Source organism: Acinonyx jubatus, chromosome E1, assembly GCF_027475565.1.
Source record: "Acinonyx jubatus isolate Ajub_Pintada_27869175 chromosome E1, VMU_Ajub_asm_v1.0, whole genome shotgun sequence".
Lineage (NCBI taxonomy): Eukaryota > Metazoa > Chordata > Mammalia > Carnivora > Felidae > Acinonyx > Acinonyx jubatus.
Window position 1 is genome coordinate 46,769,318 of NC_069397.1, and position 22,085 is coordinate 46,791,402.

The window sequence follows — 22,085 nt, forward strand, 5'->3', positions numbered from 1 at the left end:
TGGTGTAAACTTGGATCTGTTTCCAGACTTTCTATTTTTCTCCTCCTCTGTATGTATAGTTCCTGTACCAGAATTGCACTGTTTTAATTTTTGAGGCCTTTGTAGTATTCTAATTGGATAGTATAAAGTCTTCCTTACTGCTTTTTTTCTCCTTGTAGAGGTCGAGGGAAAAAGTCATTGGGTTTTTCTACTATAAGTTTAGAATACCTTTGTGAACTCTTCCCCCTCCCACACCGTCCCCTACTCCCAAAGAAAAGCCTTTCTTGTTTGTTTTTTTTTAATTACATCAAACATATACCTTAAATTGGGAGAAACTTTGTCTTTACCAATATATTAAACCTCTCATTTAGGAACTGGTACGATCTTTTATTGGTGCAAATATTTTAATTCTTCCCCCCCACCCCCGCCTCTCTCCCTCCCTTCCTTTTTTATTGTCTGAATGTCCCTCTGTAAAATTCTGTAGCAGCTTTATTACTGGTTAAATTTCCTCTTACGTTGATTTTTCCCTTGTTTTTTTCTGTTATGAATGGGGCCTTCTTTTCCCATTATATTTTCCAGTTATTTTATCTTGAGAGACAAATCCTCATTCTTCTGAAGTGGGCATAGTTTCACCACGTTAAAAACGTTACCATAGAGCCAGCAATTCTGACACTAGTTAGTACAGAACAAAGCCTTTGCCATTTAAGATGTATTTCATCGTAAAACAGTTTGATTAAAAGTGCTTATGAGTAATACACGGCAAATTCTTTTTTAAAAGCTCCCCTGGAAAAGCCTCAGAATTTGAAGCTGCACGTTCTTGTGTCGCAGCGGTGGTGTTGTGGCAATGGCCTTCCAGGGGGAGTGGGTGCCCGTAAGTCACTCATCTTGAGGGGCTTTCAGCAAAGCAGCACTTGCTGACGGTGTCTTAGAGATGCCTCTGTGGTGAATCTGCTTTGAAATAGGTCTTACGTGTTGGTTTTTGAACAAAGACACTTTGGACTCATCTGTTAGTTTTCGTTTTTCCCTTCAAAGAACTCTAGTTTTGAAGTTAGTTGGTAGTTTTGAGTCTTGTCTAATTACCCCACGCCCCCAAATTCCCTTCTTGGATGCAAAGTATTGTACGAGTGTAACTTGAAGAGTATATTCTTGGCTGCTTGACATGTTCTGCCTGTCCTACTTTAGAAGAGGGTGAGGATAGCTTGTGACTTACGTTGTACAGCCAGGTGGTCTTCGCAGAGGGATGGTTGATGTATGGTATCTAATAAACCATCTGATGCATATAACGGAGATCGTGATCAACAGATTAATAAATTGCACCTCCGTTCATGCTCAAAGTGTCAAAGCTAATCATTTAAATGAGGTGTTCTATTTTAATGAAAATTTCTGGCACCGTAGTTAATGAGACTTGGAATTTCTAGTAGAGCATTTAGCTCTTCCTTAGGATTAGATTTGATAGTATAATTATAAATAGAGCCCTAATTAACTTAGTTTCTGACCTTTCCCCCAGTTACTTATTTATACGTATACATGTAAAATGGCTTGGTAACCTCATACATCAGAGGTATACTTTATAAGACAATGGTAATGGTAAGCAGATGATGAATTTTTTACTTACACTGACAACCCATCTCTAACAAATACAAATTTATATATGAACTTAGTGAATTAGTTTTTCCTGAAATGGCTTTTGAAATTTTAGTATTCTATTTTGATATTTAGAAAGACAGCCCTTGATTTCTTGGAAAATGAGCGTATGTTTAGCAACATAATAAATATTTATAAACACACAAACATGCGTGGACTCGATACTGAACCTAGAAGTAAGGATCTCTCACAGAGTAAAATGAGCTGTTAAGCAATAAATAATGAAATGATTTGAGACCAGGGACTCCAAAATGAAACTGGAGAGTCAAACATTGATGGGCTGCTGTCTAAAAGTAAAGGGACAATCTGATTGGCAGGAGACAGATGTGGAAGGAATAGTCTCTTCGTGAAAGAAAGTGAGAACTGTGTAAAATAACAGGAAACAAAACATGGTCAGGAAACAAGGGAAGAAAAGTATAGTTGATACTTTTAAACAGCTTAGGGGTCCATAGTGCTGAAGTATAGGTAGAAATACAAAAGGCATTCTCTGTTGGAAATAGCTTTCTTTTGCATAGAGGGATCTTCTTCTGAAATTTATTACCTTCTGAAATTTATAGTTGCAGGCCCTTGTCTTTCAGTGTAAATTTCATGGAAATTTCCCTCTGTGGGAAGAAAAATCTGAAATTTTAAACTCATTGTCTGAAACGCATTTTATTATAGTCAGTTAGCATGCTGTATAGGTTTTGAATTTAGATGACTTAAATAGGTTTGTATCATATTTGAATTATTTTAGCAGATACAGCAAATTGTTGATGATTGTTAAAGTTGTTAATGGATTATATTTGGATATTTTATTTTATTTTTTATTTATTTTTTTTAGCATTAACTTAAAATTTTTTACTACTTTATTGAAATTAATATTTAAATTGTACAATATATTGGTTTTGGTCATGGAAGATATCCATGAAAACATAACCATTATCTACACACTGGACATTTCTACTACCCCCATATATTTCTCTGTATTACTATTCGCACTTTCCCTCTACTCCCTTCCCATATTTGGATATTTTAATAAAACAAGAGTTTAAATATATTCTCATTGACAAAGACTTTGATTTATTGAAGCCTCTTTTAAAAAACCGAGAACTTTGGAGGTAGTCGAGGCCTTGAAGATCATTTATTCTCACTCCTCCTTTTTAAAGGAGCCTGAGGCACCAAGATGTTGAGAGACTTGCAGCTTAACACAGTTTTACTAATCAAAGTGGAGCTGAGACTCCGGACTCCCAGCCCTACGCTGTTTCACACTGCTCAGCTCTTTATGCCTCAAGTAAGGTTTCTTCCTGCAAACCAAGAAGTGATGGCAGTTGACGTGAAGTAGATATGGGGGTGGAGATTGGGGGAAACCAAATTATATTCCTGGGACCAAAGAGGTCTTCAGATGTATAAAGTTTTCCTTTCTGGAGGGGAGGCTGGGGGGTTGATGGTTCATTTTAGAATTCTTCATTCTTAAAAGCTGTCTAGTTCCAGCTGCTAAATGTTCGACTGTTCAAATGATTAATTTAGAGATCTCAGATACCAGAAAATTAACTATAAGGAATGTACTTCATTTCTCAATGTTCTTTAAAAATAAAACAAAGATTCTCTGGCACTACCTGTGTTTTAAAGCTGGGAAATTTATTTAATTATGATAATTATGGTTCTTCAGAGAGAATGCAAATAGTTAGGAGCTTGAGGGCAAACTTCTGTGTACTATTTCTTTCCTACCCAAACTGACGTTTTCTCATTGTAAGAGACTTTGTGGTCTCTAATGGAGCTGGGCTGTTTCACATTCAAGAAGAGTAAACGAGAGCCAGATAGATTCAGGGTAGCTCAAAATGTCACAGCAGTGAATCTGACATTTCTCTCTTAGATATAATACTGCATTCATTCTAGTATTTCCTCTATTACCTTGTGTTTGGATGTAGGAAAATAAATGCTCGGTGGGAAAAATACTATTTGCAAATTGCAAGTGCCCTTGCCTATGAGCTGCTTCAAATGGTATTTTTCTTTATTTAGAACTAAATTGATTTTAATACACTGTGCTACAAAGTCACATTCATTTCAGTATACCCTTCTTTTAAGAAAAACAATAACAAAACCCAGAAATAAATGTACCACGGTTTTGGAAATTAAGGCCAATTCTTATTTACCTATCATTATGATTGAATCTTTTGAACCTAATGTGACGTTAAAGTCATCTTTAAAGTTCTGCCTAAGATCGTGCATTTTATTTTAAAAATAATTGAAATGAGATAAAATATTGTTTCTTATTTCCACTAGCCACATTTCATTTGGACAGCGAAGGTACAGAACATCTCCATCATCACAGAAAGATCTTTGAGGTAGCATTTCTCTAGAGAAAGACTCCTACCCTTTAGCTCTTTGAAATTGTCTTACATTATTTCTTTGATTCTGTTCTACCATGTCTCTTCTGTGTTTCTCTCTTCCTAAAGCTTTTGTTGATAAGTTGTTAGACCTCCTGGATTCTCCAAATCTTTTTTGGTCCTGTCAGATTTTGATATCTTTGTGTATTTTCCTACTTTCTGAAAGATTTTTTTTTAAATTTTGCCTACAAACCCTTCTGTTGCATTTTAGATTTGAGGCCACAAATACTTAATTTCCAAGAGTTCTTTATTCTCAAATTTTTCCTTTTTCATAACTGATTATTTGTATTTTTATAAATGTAACACACCCTTCCCCCCCCCCCCCCCCAAGGAAACCAGTTGAGGGTTTGATCTAATAGGTTTAGTATTTCTGTAGGAACTAAAACAATGTTTTAAATTTTTTAAAATATTTTTAAAACATCATTGTTACCCCCCCTTCCTGTTTGTGTACCTGTGACCAACTTTTATGGTGGAGATTCTTTTTAAATGCCTAGTAACCTTCAGTTATCTGTCTCACTAAAAAGCAACTGGGGAGTTTTGTATGTATCCCAGGACTTACTGCCTGGCAGGCTTTTTCCCTGGGGACCTTTTAATGCTTGAATTCCTCTGGTTGTTGGGGGGAATACAGGGAGAGACCAGCTGTTCCCTGCATAGACTTTCATTTAACCCCCCAATTTTATCGCTTCACTTGCCATTGTGGCTGGTGTTGCTGAGGCTTGAGCCTCAGGGCTCAGTCTGCAGGGCTGATTGGTTCCCATCTTAGTTGGTCCTGCAACTCCGTCCTTCTTCCACAGACACCATTCCTCCATTGAGTCTCTCCATGTATTCCAGAAATGTGTCCTTTATTGATGACCAGTCATCAGTCTTGATTGTTGTAGATCTTTTATATTCATTTATTATTATTATTTCTTAGGGGTCTCGGGCCAGTTTCCACCACTAACTGGACACTATGCCTTTTAAAAAAATACTGTTTTGTAAGTTATCAAGTACTTTTCTATAGCTTACATCACACGAACCCATAGACATTGTTGCAAACTACAGCGTATCCCTCACATTTTTCCCGGCTTGCTAATATTGATTGTTTTCTTCATTTAAATGTTTATTTATTTATTTTGAGAGAGAGCATGTGTACCCAGGTAAGGGGGGGAGGGGAGAGAGAGAATACGAGAGAGAATCCCAAGCAGGCTCCGCACCGCCAGCACAGAGCCCAAACTCATGAGCTGTGAGATCATGACCTGAGCCGAAACCAAGAGTCCCATGCTGAACCGACTGAGCCACCCAGGCGTCCCAATATTGATTGTTTTCAGGAATACTGAAACAGGGATGCTCCTCCCCTCCCTCTTTTCTAATTTCTTTCTTTCTGGGTTACTCTGTACCTCTCTATGAAACTAATAGCACATTGCTTTAAACAAAAGATGATAACCTTATGAGGAGCTAATTTGAAGTAAGTAGTGCCTAAGTAAGAGTGCGAAGTCCAGAATTTCTTCCTCAAATCTTGGGAAAATTAAATAGAAAATACGGTATTCAACTTTCAACATTTTAATTCTTTTGTTAAATATTTATTGACTATCAAAGACCCTGAATTTGTAGTTTAAAAACCTACCAAAGAAGAATTCTTCAGGCCCAGATAGCTTACTATTTGAATTCCTCCAAACATGTTAAAGAAGAAATACCACCAATTTACACAGTCTTCTCCAGAGAATGGAAGAGAAGGAAATACTTATATATGGCCAGCATTACTTTGATACCAGAACTAGACAAATCCAGTACATATAGGGAAGAACTACAGATATATACATATATACAAACATACAAATATATGTATATGTAACTTAAATTTTTTTTATTTTTGAGAGAGACAGACAGACCGAGCACAAGCAGGAGAGGAGCAGAGAGAAAGGGAGACACAGAATCCAAAGCAGGCTCCAGACTCTGAGCTGTCAGCACAGAGCCCGATGTGGGGCTTGAACCCATGACCCACAAGATCTTGACCTGGGCTGAAGTTACTGAAGTCAGACACTCAACAGACTGAGCCACCCAGGCATCACTATAGACTTATATTTGTGAACACTGATGCAGATATCCTCAACGAAACTTAAGTGTATTGAATTCAGTATATAAAAAAGAATAATACAGGGGAGCCTGGGTGGCCCAGTCCGTTAAACATCTGACTTCGGCTTAGGTCATGATATAGTGGTCTGTGAGTTTAAGCCCCGCGTTGGGCTCTGTGCTGACAGCACAGAGCCTGGAGCCTGCTTCAAATTCTGTGTCTCCCTCTCTGACCCTCCCCCGCTTGCACTCTGTATCTCTCTCTTTCTCAAAAATAAACATTAAAAAAAATTTTTTTAATAAAAAAAAATAAAATAAAAAAGAATAATACAGTATGACCATTTCAGGGCTTATTCCCAGAATGCAAAACTGGTTCAGTATTTGAAAATAAATAAGTATAATCCACCATACTGTGTAAAGCGAAAAATCACATGATTATATCAAGAGATACACGCGCCCCCCCCCCCCCCCGAAAACCAGAAAGCCACATACATTTGATGTCCGTGATGCATAAAAGCTCTTAGCAAACTGGAAATTGAAGGGAAATTCCTCAACCTGTTAAAGAGTACCTGTAAAAATCCCACAGCTACCATCATATTTAATGGCAGAGATGAATGCTTTCTCTTTAAAACTAGGAGCAAGAGGGGCGCCTGGGTAGCTCAGTTGGTTAAGCATCTGACTTCGGCTCAGGTCGTGATCTCATGGTTGGTGAGTTTGGGCCCCCCGTCGGGCTCTGTGCTGACAGCTCAGAGCCTGGAGCCTGCTTCGGATCCTGTGTCCCTGTGTCCTCTCTCTTTGCCCCTCCCCTGGTCATGCTGTGTCTCTCTTTCAAAAATAAATAAACATCTAAATAAATAAATAAAACTAGGAACAAGGTAAAATGTTTGCTCTCAGCACTCCTATTTAACATTGTACTGGAAATCTTAACCAAAGTAGTAAGGCAAGAAAAAGAAATAAAAGACAAAGGGATTAGAAAGGAAGAAATAAAACTGTCCCTGTTTAAAGATGACATGATTGTCAATGTAGGAAAACCCAAGGAATCTATCCAGAAAACAAACCAACAAAAATCCTGTGACTAACGTGAATATAGCAAGGTTACAGGTTATACAGCCAACACCCACAAATCGATGTCATTTCTGTATATTAGCAATGTATAATTGGGAACCAAAATGTACAAGCCAATACCATTTACAAATAGCCCAAAGGAAAATGAAATAGGTTTAAAGCTAACAAAACGTGTACAGGATTCGTATGCTGAAAACTGCAGAACCGCTAAAATGTAATTTGTTTGGTATATAAGCCATTTATTTTCAGTTGTCATCAAGATTTCTCTGCTTTTACTCAAATTCCTTTCAGGACAGATCCAAAGAAGCAAATCATATTTTCGTACATTACCTTCATCCATGTTGTATGAAATAGATGTACCAGTAGGCTTTTTAAAAATAATTTTAAGTTTTTGTTCTTTCTCTGACATCAAGGATCAATCATATTCATGATGTGATTTGAAATTGAATTTCATATTCCATCTGCACATTCATCTTTGTCGATAGCCGCTTAGGAACCATTATAAATATGTTACCCAGTATTGCACAACTCCTGCTCTGCATGTCAGCTGTGTGATTGTTTTTCGAATTTCAGTCGAAAGATACAAATGATACGCATCTTTTAAAAACCTTAATTGAATATTGCCTCCTTTCATATCACCCTTTCTGTTGGTTTGTGATTGTTAGTTTTCCTCATTTTATTTTAAGATTTTTAAAGTTTATTTATTTTGAGAGAAAGAGAGCCAGCACAGTGGGGGAGGGGCAGAGAGAGAGAGAATCCCAAGCAGGCTTCACGCTGTCAGCGGGGAGCCCGATACGGGGTTCGAACTCAAGAACCGCAAGCTCAAGACCTGAGCTGAAATCAAGAGTCAGACGCTTAACCGACCGAGCCACCTAGGCACCCCTTGTGGTCTATGTGTCTATTCATTGTAAAAAGGTATTGTTTATACTACCAGTGCACGTATGTTTATTATTTAATGAAAAAAGGCTTATAAAGTTAATGCCTGAAGTTCATATGAATATCCTTAATGTTGTGTATCCCCAGGGAATTTATTATAACCTGTTCTTTCTGAGCCCATAACAGATGTTAGTTGTTTTTACTTTCATATTCACACGTAAATACTTTAGAATGTGATTTCCCACACATTGTGGCTCTGTTTACTAAACACTCAAGGCATGGTAACACAAAGAAACACTTCATTTTGATTCTAGGAGCTGATGATCTTCGTAACAAACCTTGACAAAAAAGACATACTGCACAGGCTGTTGTGATCAATCATGATCAATGAATGATCAATCATTCAGGGATTGCCTAGCCTTAGGGAACATAAAGCAGTTTAGAAAGGTTGGTTATTCTACTCAGCATCGTAATTTAATGACCTAGACCAAGAAATTTCAATGTGCTGATTAAACTCACAGTTGACAGGATGGCTAATATTCTAGAAAACCAGAATCAAATTCAGAATGATCATTGATACAAGTTGCATGCATCCATTCATTCATTCATTCATAAATATTTGTTTAATTTTGAGAAAGAAAGAGCACACAGGAGGAGCAGAAAGAGAGGGAGACAGAGAATCCCAGGCCGACTTCATGCTGTCAGCTGGGGCATGAGACCATGACCTGAGCCAAAATCAAGAGTTGGACACTTAACTAAGCCCCCCCAGGTGCCCCTGAAAAAATTGCTTTTACGGCAGAGCAAAATTGAAGGTGAATTTCAATATTATACTTACAGACAGAAGAACAATAAAAATATATGAAAAGAATTAACTAGATGGATCTCTTTCCTTTCTATTCAGTAGCTAAAACTTTGGAAATGAAGAAATGACTTGGGTGCTCATTGTTTAATAGTGAGAAAATTGCTCTCCTCCCGTCCTTTCCTACCCTTCTGAATAATAGCAGCCAGTCCAGACCCCTTCCCTCCCTTGCTTTATATTCTAGTGGTTCATCTAGGAAGACTTTCTCCTCACAGTGCTTATACCCAGTTTCCTGCGTTTAACTGGCCCGACAATATCTGTTTGTGCTTATATTCCCAACAAACAAACTGCTATTACTGTGCTAATTCATCTCTTTCTCTTATTTGTAATCTAATTTTCAGTTCCTGATTTCCAGTTATTGCTAACAGTAATGTAAAAGAAAGATTCAGGGGCGCCTGGGTGGCTCAGTCGGTTGAGCATCCGACTTCATTCAGCTCAGGTCAGGATCTCACGGTCTGTGAGTTTGAGCCCTGCATCAGGCTCTGTGCTGACAGCTCGGAGCCTGGAGTCTGCTTCGGATTCTGTGTCTCCCTCTCTCTCTGCCCTTCCCCTGTTCATGCTCTGTCTCTCTCTCTCTCTGTCAAAAATAAACAAACATAAAAAAATAAAAAATAAATAAAAGATTCCTCAGAAGCATAATGATCACAAACTTAATAATAAATTATTACTATTGAGAAGGAGGGGGAGGGGGCAATAAAAAGTCCATCTCATTCTGTCATTTAAGTTCTATGTGGAATCTTATCTTTATAAGTTACATTAAAGCACTTGTATGACAGCAAGCCCTTCCTGTGTGCCAGGAACAGTTCTCAATACTGTACATGCTGAACTCATTTAATTCTTAACCGCAATCCTGAGAGGCAGGTCCTGTGGGTAACGAAGCCATGTTTACAGACAAAGCTCCCAAGAGTTAAGGTCAATTGCCCAAGCGACGCCTGGCTGGTAAATGCAGCCTGAGGTCTAACCCAGATAGTCTGGCTCTAGGCTGAGGCTGCATACCTAAAACTGCCACTCATACAGCCTTGCCACCAGAATGGAGATTGAATATCGGTCACAGCGGTCGGAGGGCGTGGGGAACAGTCAGCAGTCTTGAAATGGCTGGCAGTGGGTCTTGTTGAGAGGGTTAAAGGGATCTGGGTTGTGTGGTTCAGGGAGGAGAAAATACCAGCAGTAAGTTAATTGGGTTTCAAACCTATAAAGGATTGCTTTGAAGAAAGTAATGTTCTGTGACCATTGAAGACTGTGTTGAAAGGACACACATGCAGTGAGCCAGATCAGGAGTACTTCACGTTGGGCTTGAGGAGTCCTGTCTTGCCATTAAGTCTGAGGAATAATAAATCGGGAGGCTGTGAAGATTTGGCACAAGAGAGAAATCTAGAATGGGTTGCCATTCAAGGTGGCCGTGGTTTAATTGACTGTGACTGTAATTTCCCCCATTTAATATTGAGTAGATACGTTTCTTCATTCTTAATCTAATGTTCCCTAAGACGGTAATAGACTTTTAGAACTGAGGACAGGTAGTTCAGTTCCGTATTTTACAGACCAGAAATTATTATTATTTTAATTTTTTAAAATAGGTATTTATTTGGGGCAGGGGAGAGGCAGAGAGACACAGAGACAGAATCGGAAGCAGGCTCCAGGCTCTGAGCGGTTAGCACCGAGCCTGACGTGGGGCTTGAACCCACGAACCATGAGATCATGACTCGAGCCAAAGTCAGATGCTTACCCGACTGAGTCACCCAGGTGCCCCCAGAACCAGAAATTAGATGTGTGTTATCATAGGACTACCTGCTAAGGGCCCGAACTGAGTTTTAAACCCAGGTCTCCTGAACACTGTGTCCAGAGTGCAGGCTGCTTTTTGGGGCAGGGTGGTGGGGAGGGGTGATAGTGACAGAAGAGAGTACTTTGACAACTGCTGTTTCATACAGTGGGATTGCTGTGTACTGAAGGGGGAGGCGGTGTAAGTTCCACTAATTCATGAACTCTCCTTTTTCTTCGTGTAGTATGAACCCAGAGGACCTGGTCGGCCCTTGTACCAAAGAAGAATCTCATCTAGCTCAGTCCAGCCTTGTTCTGAAGAAGTAAGCACTCCTCAAGACAGTCTTGCTCAGTATAAAGAGCTTCAGGACCATAGTAGCCAATCTTCTTTCAACTTTTCATCCCCGGAGTCCTGGGTAAACACCACCTCATCTACCCCCTATCAGAACATTCCGTGTAATGGACCCAGCAGGACAGCTCAACCCAGAGAGTTGATAGGTAAGACAGAATTGGTGCGTTGTTAAAACTGCAGTTTTTGACTGCTTGGCTCCTGGATATTTATGGAGTTTTTCTTCTTCCCGCGCCCCCTCCCCCCCCCCCCATTTATATTATTATCTTTGAATCATATTTAATGCTCAAAGTTTGTAGTTGTGTCTCAGGCCATACAGTGTTGTCCATATTTATGGTCTGAAAGGGAAGTAGATCTGTCTCTGGGGAGCTCATCGATTGGATCATTTTTACCTGTGTGCATGAATGAAAGAAGTAATGGAATTTGAATTTCTAAATTTAATTCTAATTCTAATTTAATCTAAATTCTAAATTTAAATTTCTAAATAGAATCACCTTTGCTTGGGAAAAGTTTGTTTTCTGGATTTTGTTTTTTGTTTGTTTGTTTGTTTTCTCCCCAGGATTAGGGGCGGGAGTTGGTTGGGTCAACATCAGTTTCCAAGGATTTATTGTCAGTAAAGTCATTGACAGTTTGCTATTCAATAGAGTTTGGCCACGAGAGAAACCAATAAAGTCCAGCATGTTGAGATTTAGAAATCCTGTGTTATTTCCTTATATTCTAATGAACTGAGAAATCTAAAGCTTCAAGAGGAAAAAAAAAAAAAAGGCATAGAATGGCATTGGAATGGACAAGGCTCTTATGTTGTTGGGTAGGAAGTCTAAAGTCTTTAGCCTTGAATGCAGATAAATGCACTTTTATCCTTTATCTGTTCCCTCTTTTTAAAAAGATATTAAATGTACGGAAACAAATGATACTGTTTGAGTTCTCTAACCTGTAGCCTTCTCTTTGTAGGCTGTAGACATTGATCTTTGTGAATAAGCCTGTGATCTTTGTTGGGTGAATTTCTGCCCTGGTAGCCTTAATCTTTGTATTGGGATTTAATTTTGTTCATTCTTAGCATGTGAATCTATTGTTTCTGCAACTGGCCCATTTTTGAGTATGTACCATACAAACATATTTTTAGAACAATAGACTTGGTAGGACAAAAGCATTAAAAAGATTTTGGTTTTGTTTCCTGGAAAGACACATTGTGATTTTAATTGTTAAGACATTCATTAATACCTGCCGTGTATTAATTGAGAAACATCTCATTTACAAAATCAGTAATAAGGAATTTTTTTTGAAGTTTTATTTTGAGAGTGAAAGTGTGTATGCATGTGCACAAGTGGAGGAGAGGAGAGCCAGAGAGAGGGAGAGAGTCCCAAGTAGGCTCCATGCTGGATCCCACGAACCACAAGATCCTGACCTGAGCTAAGATGAAGTCTGACATTTAACTGACCGAGCCACCCAGGTGGCCCTTGTTACTTTTTGGTTGTTTTGTTATAACTTCGTTGTCTTTATTTATTAAAAACGTTTTTTTGAACGTTTACTTACTTTTGAGAGAGAGAAACTGACAGAGCGTGAGCAGAGGAGGGGCTGAGAGAGAGGGAGACACAGAATCGGAAGCAGGCTCCAGGCTTGGAGCTGTCAGCACAGGGCCCGATCTGGGGCTCAGACCCATGAACCCTGAGATCATGACCTGAGCTGAGTCGGATGCTCAACCAACTGAGCCACCCAGGCGCCCCTATTATAACTTACTTTAAAGACAACATCCTTTCTCTCTCTCTTTTTTTTTCCACCTAAATTTTAGGATAACGGCCAAAATCAATGAAAACCTGACTTGAGCTGATAAGGTAGAAAGTTCCTAAATAACTGTCCAAAGTGCATGTCATTTTATGGTATCTTTTCCACAAATATACAATTACTATTTTGTCATTACTGGTAGACAAATTGTAGTATTCTTTTGTTGAAAGTAACAGTTAAAGTATTAAAAAATGAGCTCAAGACCACAAGTCTTCTGAAGCACAACTATCAGTATTCATTTATTGATTCATTTTTAGAGGAGTGCAGCCATTGCCTGTCGTGGGTCAGAAGGGGAATAATTACCACGTGGGAAATTTTTTTCTGAAGTTTGAGACTTGAGACTTCTTGAAGAAAACTGTTCATGTCATTTTGATTAGGAATTTAAAAGTGGTCATTGTGTCCGATATGGCCATATTTTCTCAATTTTCATCCCGAGAGCAAAGAACCACGTCTTTGACCTTCTTGAACATTGGATTTCCCATTTTGTCACTGATCGCACTTCCACGTTCTCAGTGAATGCCTGCTGACTAAGGAGATAATGAAAATAGGTCTTGTGCCCATGAGGTTGTGGGTGGTCCAGTCACACGGCTCAGCCTTTACACCTGGTGATGTCAACCGGGCCGCCGGATAGGCTTCATTTCTCCCAACATGCGGATGTGTTTGAGTTCTTTTCACTTATCTTGGGGACCGTACGTAGTACTCTATCAGACATTCCCTATTAACGTACAGATGAAAATTTAAGATGAGATAGACAACATTGAATAACATCATCGGTTGTCAGATTAGTAATAGTTTTAAAGAATAGTTTCTCTTATCTGGAATATATGTGGTAAGTCATATTAATAAAAATCTTGAGCTCGTGGTTAAATAAGAATGTAGGCATTAAGTTAGAACTGTTTTGTACGGGTTATTTAGTTGAAAATATTTAATTGTTGTCCTGAAAATGAGAACATGGTTAAATAATAAAACTTAGTAAAGTAAGTAAAAATAGTAAGTTCTTGAACAATCAATAAGATGTTTATTTTATGTATTGTGTTAGACAGTACAGTCTGCTGTTATACTGAAATATTTGGTGAGGTTTTTATTTTTTTATGTTGTAAGTTTTTATTTAAATTCTAGGTAGTTAACATATAGTGTAATGTACATTTCAGGAGTAGAATTTAGTGATTCATCATGGTATGTTTGTTAAACTAGTGCTTTTAAAAGCATTTTTCCCCCACAAAAATCAATGACATTTAGATGGAGAAGTGGGAAATGTTCTAGAAAGATGTTAGGTAGTTTAAACTAATTTTGAAGAATTTTATGAATTTTTAAAGGTTTTTTTGTTTTGTTTTGTTTTTTGTTGTGTTTTCAGTTTAGTTATTCATTTTGAGAGAGACAGAGACAGCACGAGCAGGGGAGGAGCAGAGAGAGAGGAGACAGAATCCCAAGCAGGCTCCACAGTGGTTACTTTGGGGCACTTGGGTGGCTTAGTTGGTTAAGCATCTGACTCTCGATTTCAGCTCAGGTCACGATCTCACAGTTTTGTGGGTTCCAGCCCCTTGTCAGGCTCTGTGCTGACAGCATGAAACCTGCTTGGGATTCTGTCTCTCCCTCTCTCTCTGTCTCTCCCCTGCTCACACATGCTTGCTTGGTCTCTCTCACTCACTCACTCACTCTCTCTCTCTCTCTCAAAATAAATAAATACACATTTAAAAATAAAAAATAAAAATGAGAGTTTACTTAAATAAGTTATGAAGTATCTGTGTTATATGATGTGGTTAGGAAAAAACACCAACTTAAGGCTTATCTCTGGTATAACTGACTTCTTTTCCTCTTTGGCCTTTTCTGTAACTTTCAAATTATCCTTAGTGAATGTGTATTATGATTATAATCCAGTACAATGTCAGTGAGGGAGAACAGAATTTACCGCCCCCAAACATGCTCTTTGGCATAAAGATTATTTCAGGATGATTATTTTTAAGAAACTACAGACACAGAAGCTCTGAAAACTGGGTGGAAGTTACCCTTTGGTAAGAGACATTTTACATTTACAAGGGAGGTCTCTCTTTGTAAGAATGTCTCCCTCGCTGCACCAGGAAGAGGATCGTTCTAAATTTCTAGAAACTATCAATGGAGAAAACAGTTTACCCTTAAGTTAACTTACCCTGCATAACAACCTTGTTCACTGTGCTTTTCCTGGTATCCTCACGTAACTGCCTCACACACCCAAGATCTTTTGTCTTTAGCTGGACATGTCATTTTAGTTGCTGGTTTGGGCCATTTCAGGGAGTTATTCGGTTTTCCTGGATCTATCTCCCTCATGTATACAGAAGGTATACATGTTTATTAAACATTTGTTTGTTTTTCTCCTGTTCAGCTGTCTTACTGTAGGGACTGTCTCAGACAAGAACCTAGAAGAGTAGAGGGAAAATTATTTAAACATTTAAAGGATTGGAAAAAGCAGTGTTTGAGAGTAAGTCATGGTTTAGTGGACAATAAAATTAGGAAGAGTGAGGTCAAATTTTATTTTATTTTTTGAATGTTTATTTACTTTTTGAGAGACTGAGCACAAGCAGGGCAGGGGCAGAGAGAGAGGGAGACACAGAATCCGAAGCAGGCTCCAGGCTCTGAGCTGTCAGCACAGAGCCCGACGCGGGGCTCGAACCCACGGACCGCGAGATCCTGACCTGAGCCGAAGTCAGACGCTCAACCGACTAAGCCACCCAGGCGCCATTATTGTTTTTTTAAATTTACATCCAAGTTGTTAGCATAAAGTGTAATAATGATTTCAGGAATAGAATTTAGTGATTCATCACTCACATATAACACCTAATGCTCATCCCAACAAGTGTCCTCCTTAATGCCCCTTGCCCATTTGGCCCATCCCCCCACCCACAACCCCTCCCAGCAACTCTCAGTTTGTTCTCTGTATTTAAGAGTCTCTTATGGTTTATCTCCCTCCCTGTTTTTATATTATTTTTGCTTCCCTTCCTTTATGTTCATCTGTTTTGTCTCTTAAATTCCACATATGAGTGAAGTCATATGATACTTATCTTTCTCTGACTGACTTATTTCACTTAGCATAATATCCTCCAGTTCCATCCACGTTGTTGCAGATGGCAAGATTCCATTCTTTCTGATTGCCAAGTAATACTCCATTGTAGAAATACCACATCTTCTTTATCCATTCATCAGTCAGTGGACATTTGGGCTCTTTCCATAATTTGGCTATTGCCGATAGGGCTGCTATAAACATCAGAGTACATGTCCCCCCTTTGAAAAAGCACTCTTGTATCCCTTGGATTAATACCTAGTAGTTTTAGTTGCTGGGTCACAGGGTAGTTCTGTTTGAGCGGGGTCAAGTTTTAAAGGATGTTAAAAATTAGATTACATATAGGAAATGTGAAGTAAAATTTATAGTTGTTTCTCCCGTACCTTACCCTGTGTTTATTGATACATTACAAGAAAAGAGAGCATTTTTAAGAAATGGAATCGAGTGTTACTATTACCTAGGTTAAAAATAAAAGGTATTTTGACCAGGAGTCAGCATACACAGCTCCTTTTTATTTAAGAAAGAACGTGTAAGTTCCCATATTCAAAGTTGAGCAGTTAACGTATTAAATATCAAGGTGTACCATTATAAAATTAGTTTTGCGAAGCAAATCTTCAGGTTTGACCTTCCGTTTTTATACGTTAGCTATTCCAGTTTACATAGTCGGTTCTTTTGCAAGCATTGATAAGATTCACAAGTTTGATTCGATGTGTTGGGACTTCAGCGTTCTGTGGCAGAACTTGACTGTCCCCAGGGCTGTACCGTCACGGAGCTCCTGGGGACGAGAGCCAGTTGTGACACGTCGAGCTAACGAGATGCGCCAGCATTGCCAGGCGTGCCCTTAAAGCCGTGTCGCTCTTCTCCGCTTCTAGTTCCACCACCCAAGACCGTCAGACCCCCTGAGGATCAGCTGAAGCCCGAGAGCCTCGAGGTGTCCAGTTCCTTCAACTATAATGTGCTGCGGCATCTCGGCCAGTTCCCCCCACTCATGCCCAACAAGCAGATCGCGGAGTCGGCCAGCAGCAGTAGCCAGCAGAGCTCGGGGGGCAGCAAGCCCGCCATGTCGTACGCCAGCGCTTTGCGGGCCCCTCCCAAGCCCAGGCCCCAGCCTGAGCAGGCCAAGAAGAGTAGCGACCCTCTGTCTCTGTTCCAGGAGCTCAGCCTGGGGAGCTCATCAGGCAGCAATGGCTTTTACTCCTATTTCAAATAATCACTTTTTTCCCCCCTCCAGGGCGAATGTTTTGATTTTTGTTTATATCAATAGAATTAAGATAGTTGGACTTCCTCTATAGATGCACAGTTCCCTTTGTTTTAATATTAAATGTGTTCTCACTTAATTGCTTTGCTGCTAGACTTGCAACTAATTTTTTAAAAGTATATTCCATTATTTTGCATTTCTGACGTGTCTTTTGACAGCTTTTATGTAGAATAAAAAATATTTTTAAATTTGTGTATTGTTACATATGTTTGCATCAAGCTAGCAGCTAAGAGTTAATTGTGCAACTATAAAAAAAAAAAAGAAAAAAAAACTTTGTCTAAAATGTATTTAAAAAGAAAAAAAATTGTAAGTAGCATTTACATTTATTCAATAATATTACCATATGCTGGGTTTCTGTACCAGAAATGGCCAGTTGATGTACAAATGTATGTTATTTTTGCTTAAATTCATTTAAAATTTTTTAAAATAAAGGGGCAGCATCTTCTAAATACTTTAAGTTTTATCAGTTTTTTTTTTTTTTTTTTTGTGACAAGATGCTGCATTCTAAAACTTTTATAGTTTTAGACTCTGTATGATGTGCTGTTGTAATCTCCATCCACTGTAGGATAGAGTTAAAGGCATTCTTTGCAAATGTATCTTGTATGCCACTGTTTTTTGTAACATGAAAAAACATTGGCATAGTTAGTTATTTTTTGGACAAGCTGTACTTCAAGCTTGTTTTTAACGTTAATTTGATAGTGTGTGTGTGTGTGTGTGTGTGTTTTTTTTTTAAACAAATCATGAAGCTGAAAAATTTTTAGGATTGTTGGTGCTTAGTAGACTTGATAACTATTTTAAAAATGCGTGAATTTAGTAAAATCCTTTTTTTCTCACTATGCATGTGTAAATGTTTGTAATCTGGCTTTTCTCCCCCCCCCCTCCCCCCAGTGGTATAAAGAATTGTGCCGCTTTAAGGTTTGTTTTTTTTTTTCCCCCCTCCAGTAAAAATTTTGGTACCTTATTTGATGTTTACATTAAAATGTGACATTATTCATGGCAATTCAAATATTTTGCTAACTGTTTTGTTTGAGGAACATCATTAAAAAGAAATCTGATATTTGTCCAACATGTATCAAAATTCATCGAAATCTGGGGCAAAAAACTACCCTTGTTTTTCATGTCTTTCGATTCTTATAATCCCACTGAACTTGTATAAAAATATAAAATTTAAATAGCCATCTTAAATATTCTACAGTCTAAAAATTGTTTTCAGTGAACTTTGGTAAAATCCAAAGCAAAACATTTACCCTCTTAAAACTTGTGGTCTTCTAACACCCTTGAAACAATGCATGTCCTTCTTGTTTTCCTGGTTGGGTAGTCCTACTTTTTATACTTCAGAGAAATCTTGAAACTACAACATAACTTTTTTGTTGTTGTTCTTTTTGTTTGGTTTGGTTTTGGTTTTGTTTTTAAATAACGTAAGGTTCGGAAACATTGCTGATGAACCAGTGAATCCTGATGATCCATTCAAAAATAGTTTTTTCTGGAGGACTACTTTTGAATAGGCCATCCTGTATTCACAGTACAATTTTTGAAATGGGGTTGAAAAGTGGTGGCAGGGTTAAAGAAAACTCCTCACAGCTCCTCTATGACTGGAGTTTTATTGCTGTTGGCCAGCTCCGACTCCCTGTAACCTTTAGACAGTTTAGGAGAAGAGAACGCCTTTGGTTAAGGGTTAGTGAGCCTGCAGGAAAAGGAGAACACCTGTTTTCTTCAGCTCTTTCTGCTCAGAGTGGGTGCACATCATTTGTCTGCGGCTTCCGTGTATGGGCTGTGAGTCTCCATGTGAGGCAGTGGATGGAGACCTGTGGACTGTAGACGTATTAATGGTTAGTATAAATCACAGTTGGAAGACAGAGCCAGCAACTTACGGCACCACATTTTGTCTCTCTGATGTCCGACCGCCACCTTTAACTGTGTCACATTTTGCTCAACGTAACTTTAGTCACAAGAAGTTTTTGCGTTTCGACTCAGTGACGAAACGCAAGATAGAGCCCAAATTAAAATCAGATCTTCCTGACGGGAGGATGTCTCTGAACAATAATTTTTGCATCCGTGATTCTCCCCCACAATGCAAGTCGGATAAACGTTTCAGAGCATTTTGATAATTACGAAGACAGAACTGGCATGTCAGGGCTTTGAGTTAATCCCTTGTCATGGAGTCATTGCCGAATTTTCTGTTTTCCATACTTGAACCTTTAAAAAATATCAGTTTTAACTTATTTGTATTTATATTTAAAGAGGTCAGGTGCACACCCCACCACTTTATATAAATATACTGATGTTGGAAGCTTGGGATAAGGAAGCTGCTGAGTTGTCGTGACACCCCTGTTCTAAGAAGTTATTTCCAAAAAACTAAAAACAATAGCTACTTATTAGTTCCTTGCTCTGCTGTGTCCCAGTGTTCCTCCTTTCCTGATAGTTCTTAACAACCGGTCAAGTATTTGGATATTGTTTCCATCTACTGCCCTTGTAGGTTCAGTTTTGAATGTGTCTTCTAACACATTTACTCTTCCTCAGTGTTACTTACTGCCATCTCTCCAGCTGAGCTTTGAATCTGTCATTTACGCGCGTGTAAAGTGTTGCAATGATCCTGATTGAGTCTTACCGGGGGAATCCTTGTAAGTTTCTGTGGAAACGAGGCGTGGCTCATGCTGTCTGGGTATTCCTTGGGTAGTAGTTAGCAAATGCACACAAAGCAGACTGAGAAAACAGCTTAAGTGCTAGTTTCATCCTTAGTGTTCAGACGGAACTTTTTTTTTTTGAAGAAACCTTGATGTTAGCTCTTGGATGATGCCAAGTATTACCAGCTTCCTTTTCTTCTAGTACTGATTTCTTTTAAGTGAAGTTAATTGTTCACATGATGTCTTTCTACTTCTTTGTATCACTCTGAGGTGTTTCCTTTTTCTTGCCAGAACTTTTTTTTTTTTAATTCATCTCGCTTTTTAATTTCAGTGCTGCTTGAGATTTTCTTTTTTTTTTTTTACCTTGAAGAAATTCTTTTGGCTGATAGAATCTGTAGAGTGTCTGTGCTGAAGTTTTTTTTTTTTTTCTTTCCTGATCTAACAATGATTTTATTTAAGATTTGAAAAACCTCATGATTCAGTGTAATGTGGATATTTTCTGGTGTTGCTTTTAAAAGGGGCTTTGGTTGCCATTTTGGCACATGCTTTGCCAAACTGTTATAGCAGAGCTTTGTTTCTGATTAATCAGTAGTTAATTATTGACCATTTAAACTAACATGACCTTAATGTTCCTTTCCCCAGACAGATACGCTTTCTATCCAGGTCATTTTGTATATGCGAAATAACAAACTGCTTTGTGTGGTTTTTTTCATGAGAGATCCTAGAATAAGTTCAGGTTGAGTGTAAACATCAATTGGTCTTTTCAGTTCAAAGAATTGCAGAATAAGTAAAATACGCAGAATTCCCACTGAATAAGCATTATCTAATTGAACATAGCAATCTCCAAGACCTATTTGTAAAAATAGTTTCCTTGTGGATGGAGGCATTGAAATTGCTGAGAAAGCTAACTGAATTTCCTCGCTTTGAGATAGGTAACATATAGTAGTATCTTGTTCTAGTGTAGTTACTTTACGTGTTTAATATTTTTCATGTATATACATCTCGAGAGCAACGAAACTATAAGCATATAAGAATGTATCTCTAGCTACTTTGGCTAGAGAGAGCCACCCATGCCTGAGATCCAGGGTGTGAACAAACAATTTCAAGATAAAAAGAAAATTAGATTGACTGAACTAGTTGTTTAAAAAGACACCTGTTATACTTGGATGACGTTTCATATTGGAGTTGTCCTTAAAAAGGTAATCCCGGAAAAAGTTTAAGAATACATGATTGAAACCTTAAATATATTGATAGATACAGATTGCTGCCTTAAAGTGTTGTTTAGGCTACCATCCACTTCTTGTTTTCTTCTAGCCCCACAAAGGTAGTGATTTGTCCTTTATGATTTACCATGATTTATAATTATTTCTTGTGAGCCATCCCCCTAACATACGAAAACCCTTAATTTCTACCACCGCCATATGTGTCTTCCTAAATCTCAAAGTAAATGTGTTAATAGATCTGATTTTTCTCTCCCTTCTTTGCCACAATCGTTAGAAATAATGGATAATGTTCTACGATTTCTTGTTCAGAATATCACATAGTGATGTCGTCTTTTTATAAAGATACGGACCGCCATGAAAGAGTAAGTGACATGCTAGTCTTCAAAGTGCACATTATATTAGGCATCTCGAATTTCCCTTCTACTTGAAGTTGGATGTTTATTTGCTGAGATTTTATTGTAAAGCTGCTAACTTCACACTTACTACTTTCATACATCTGCTTAATTAGCAATTTCAAGACCATTGTTAAAAGGAGTGAATCTTACTAACGTCAAACATTCTTCTAAGACACATTCAGAAAATGTTACTACTTTAAACTAGAATACCAGACATTAAAAAGGAGACATTTTTAGTGTAACATTTAAAATTTTAGAAATGATGGGAAATATCTACTTTGGAATAAACTTTCAGGAAACAGTCACAGGAGTTTCTTAAATTTTTTTGAAGGGAGGTACCTGATAGAAGAATCTAGACTTAGTAATGTGAGCTGTGGTTAAATCCCAAACCCAGTTATACAGTAGTCTAAAGCTTCTAAAACTGAAGCATGAAGAAAACCCAGAGACATTCATATACGTATAGTTTCAGTAATCAGAGTATTAGACCAGACTTTATTTGCAATTTGTTCAACAGAGAGATTTTATTTTGATACAAATATTAAGCATAAAGCATAGTAAGTTTTATATAATTCTATGAGTTCATTAAACAATATTATGGAATTTTCATTATGTTCTTGGGGTGTCTTTTTAGCTATTTCTACACCTCATATAGGAGGCCTCTTCTGTATTTTATTTTGCATACTAGCATGTGACTGCCTGCCTTAGAACTATGTCTAGGAGGGGAAATCAATATTACTTTTAAAAAAAATGGGGTTTTTGAAATGAATTTTTTCATTACTACTTTTTTTGATGTTTGAGAAGTAAAAGGGGGTAGCAAGTTACATAGT

General features: G+C 38.1%; 1 protein-coding gene across 7 annotated transcripts in view; it reads left to right on the top strand.

The window, feature by feature from the left end:
• HELZ (helicase with zinc finger) overlaps nt 1-21,418 on the top strand; it is a 155,842-nt gene extending 134,424 nt beyond the window's left edge. For all 7 annotated transcript variants that reach the window (XM_027047953.2, XM_027047957.2, XM_027047955.2 and 4 more), the window contains 2 exons: nt 10,839-11,091; nt 16,631-21,418. In XM_027047953.2, the coding sequence (XP_026903754.1) occupies nt 10,839-11,091; nt 16,631-16,968 (591 nt within the window). In that variant the 3' untranslated portion in view covers nt 16,969-21,418. The remainder of the gene's footprint in view (nt 1-10,838; nt 11,092-16,630) is intronic.
• The last annotated feature ends 667 nt before the right edge of the window (nt 21,419-22,085 follow it).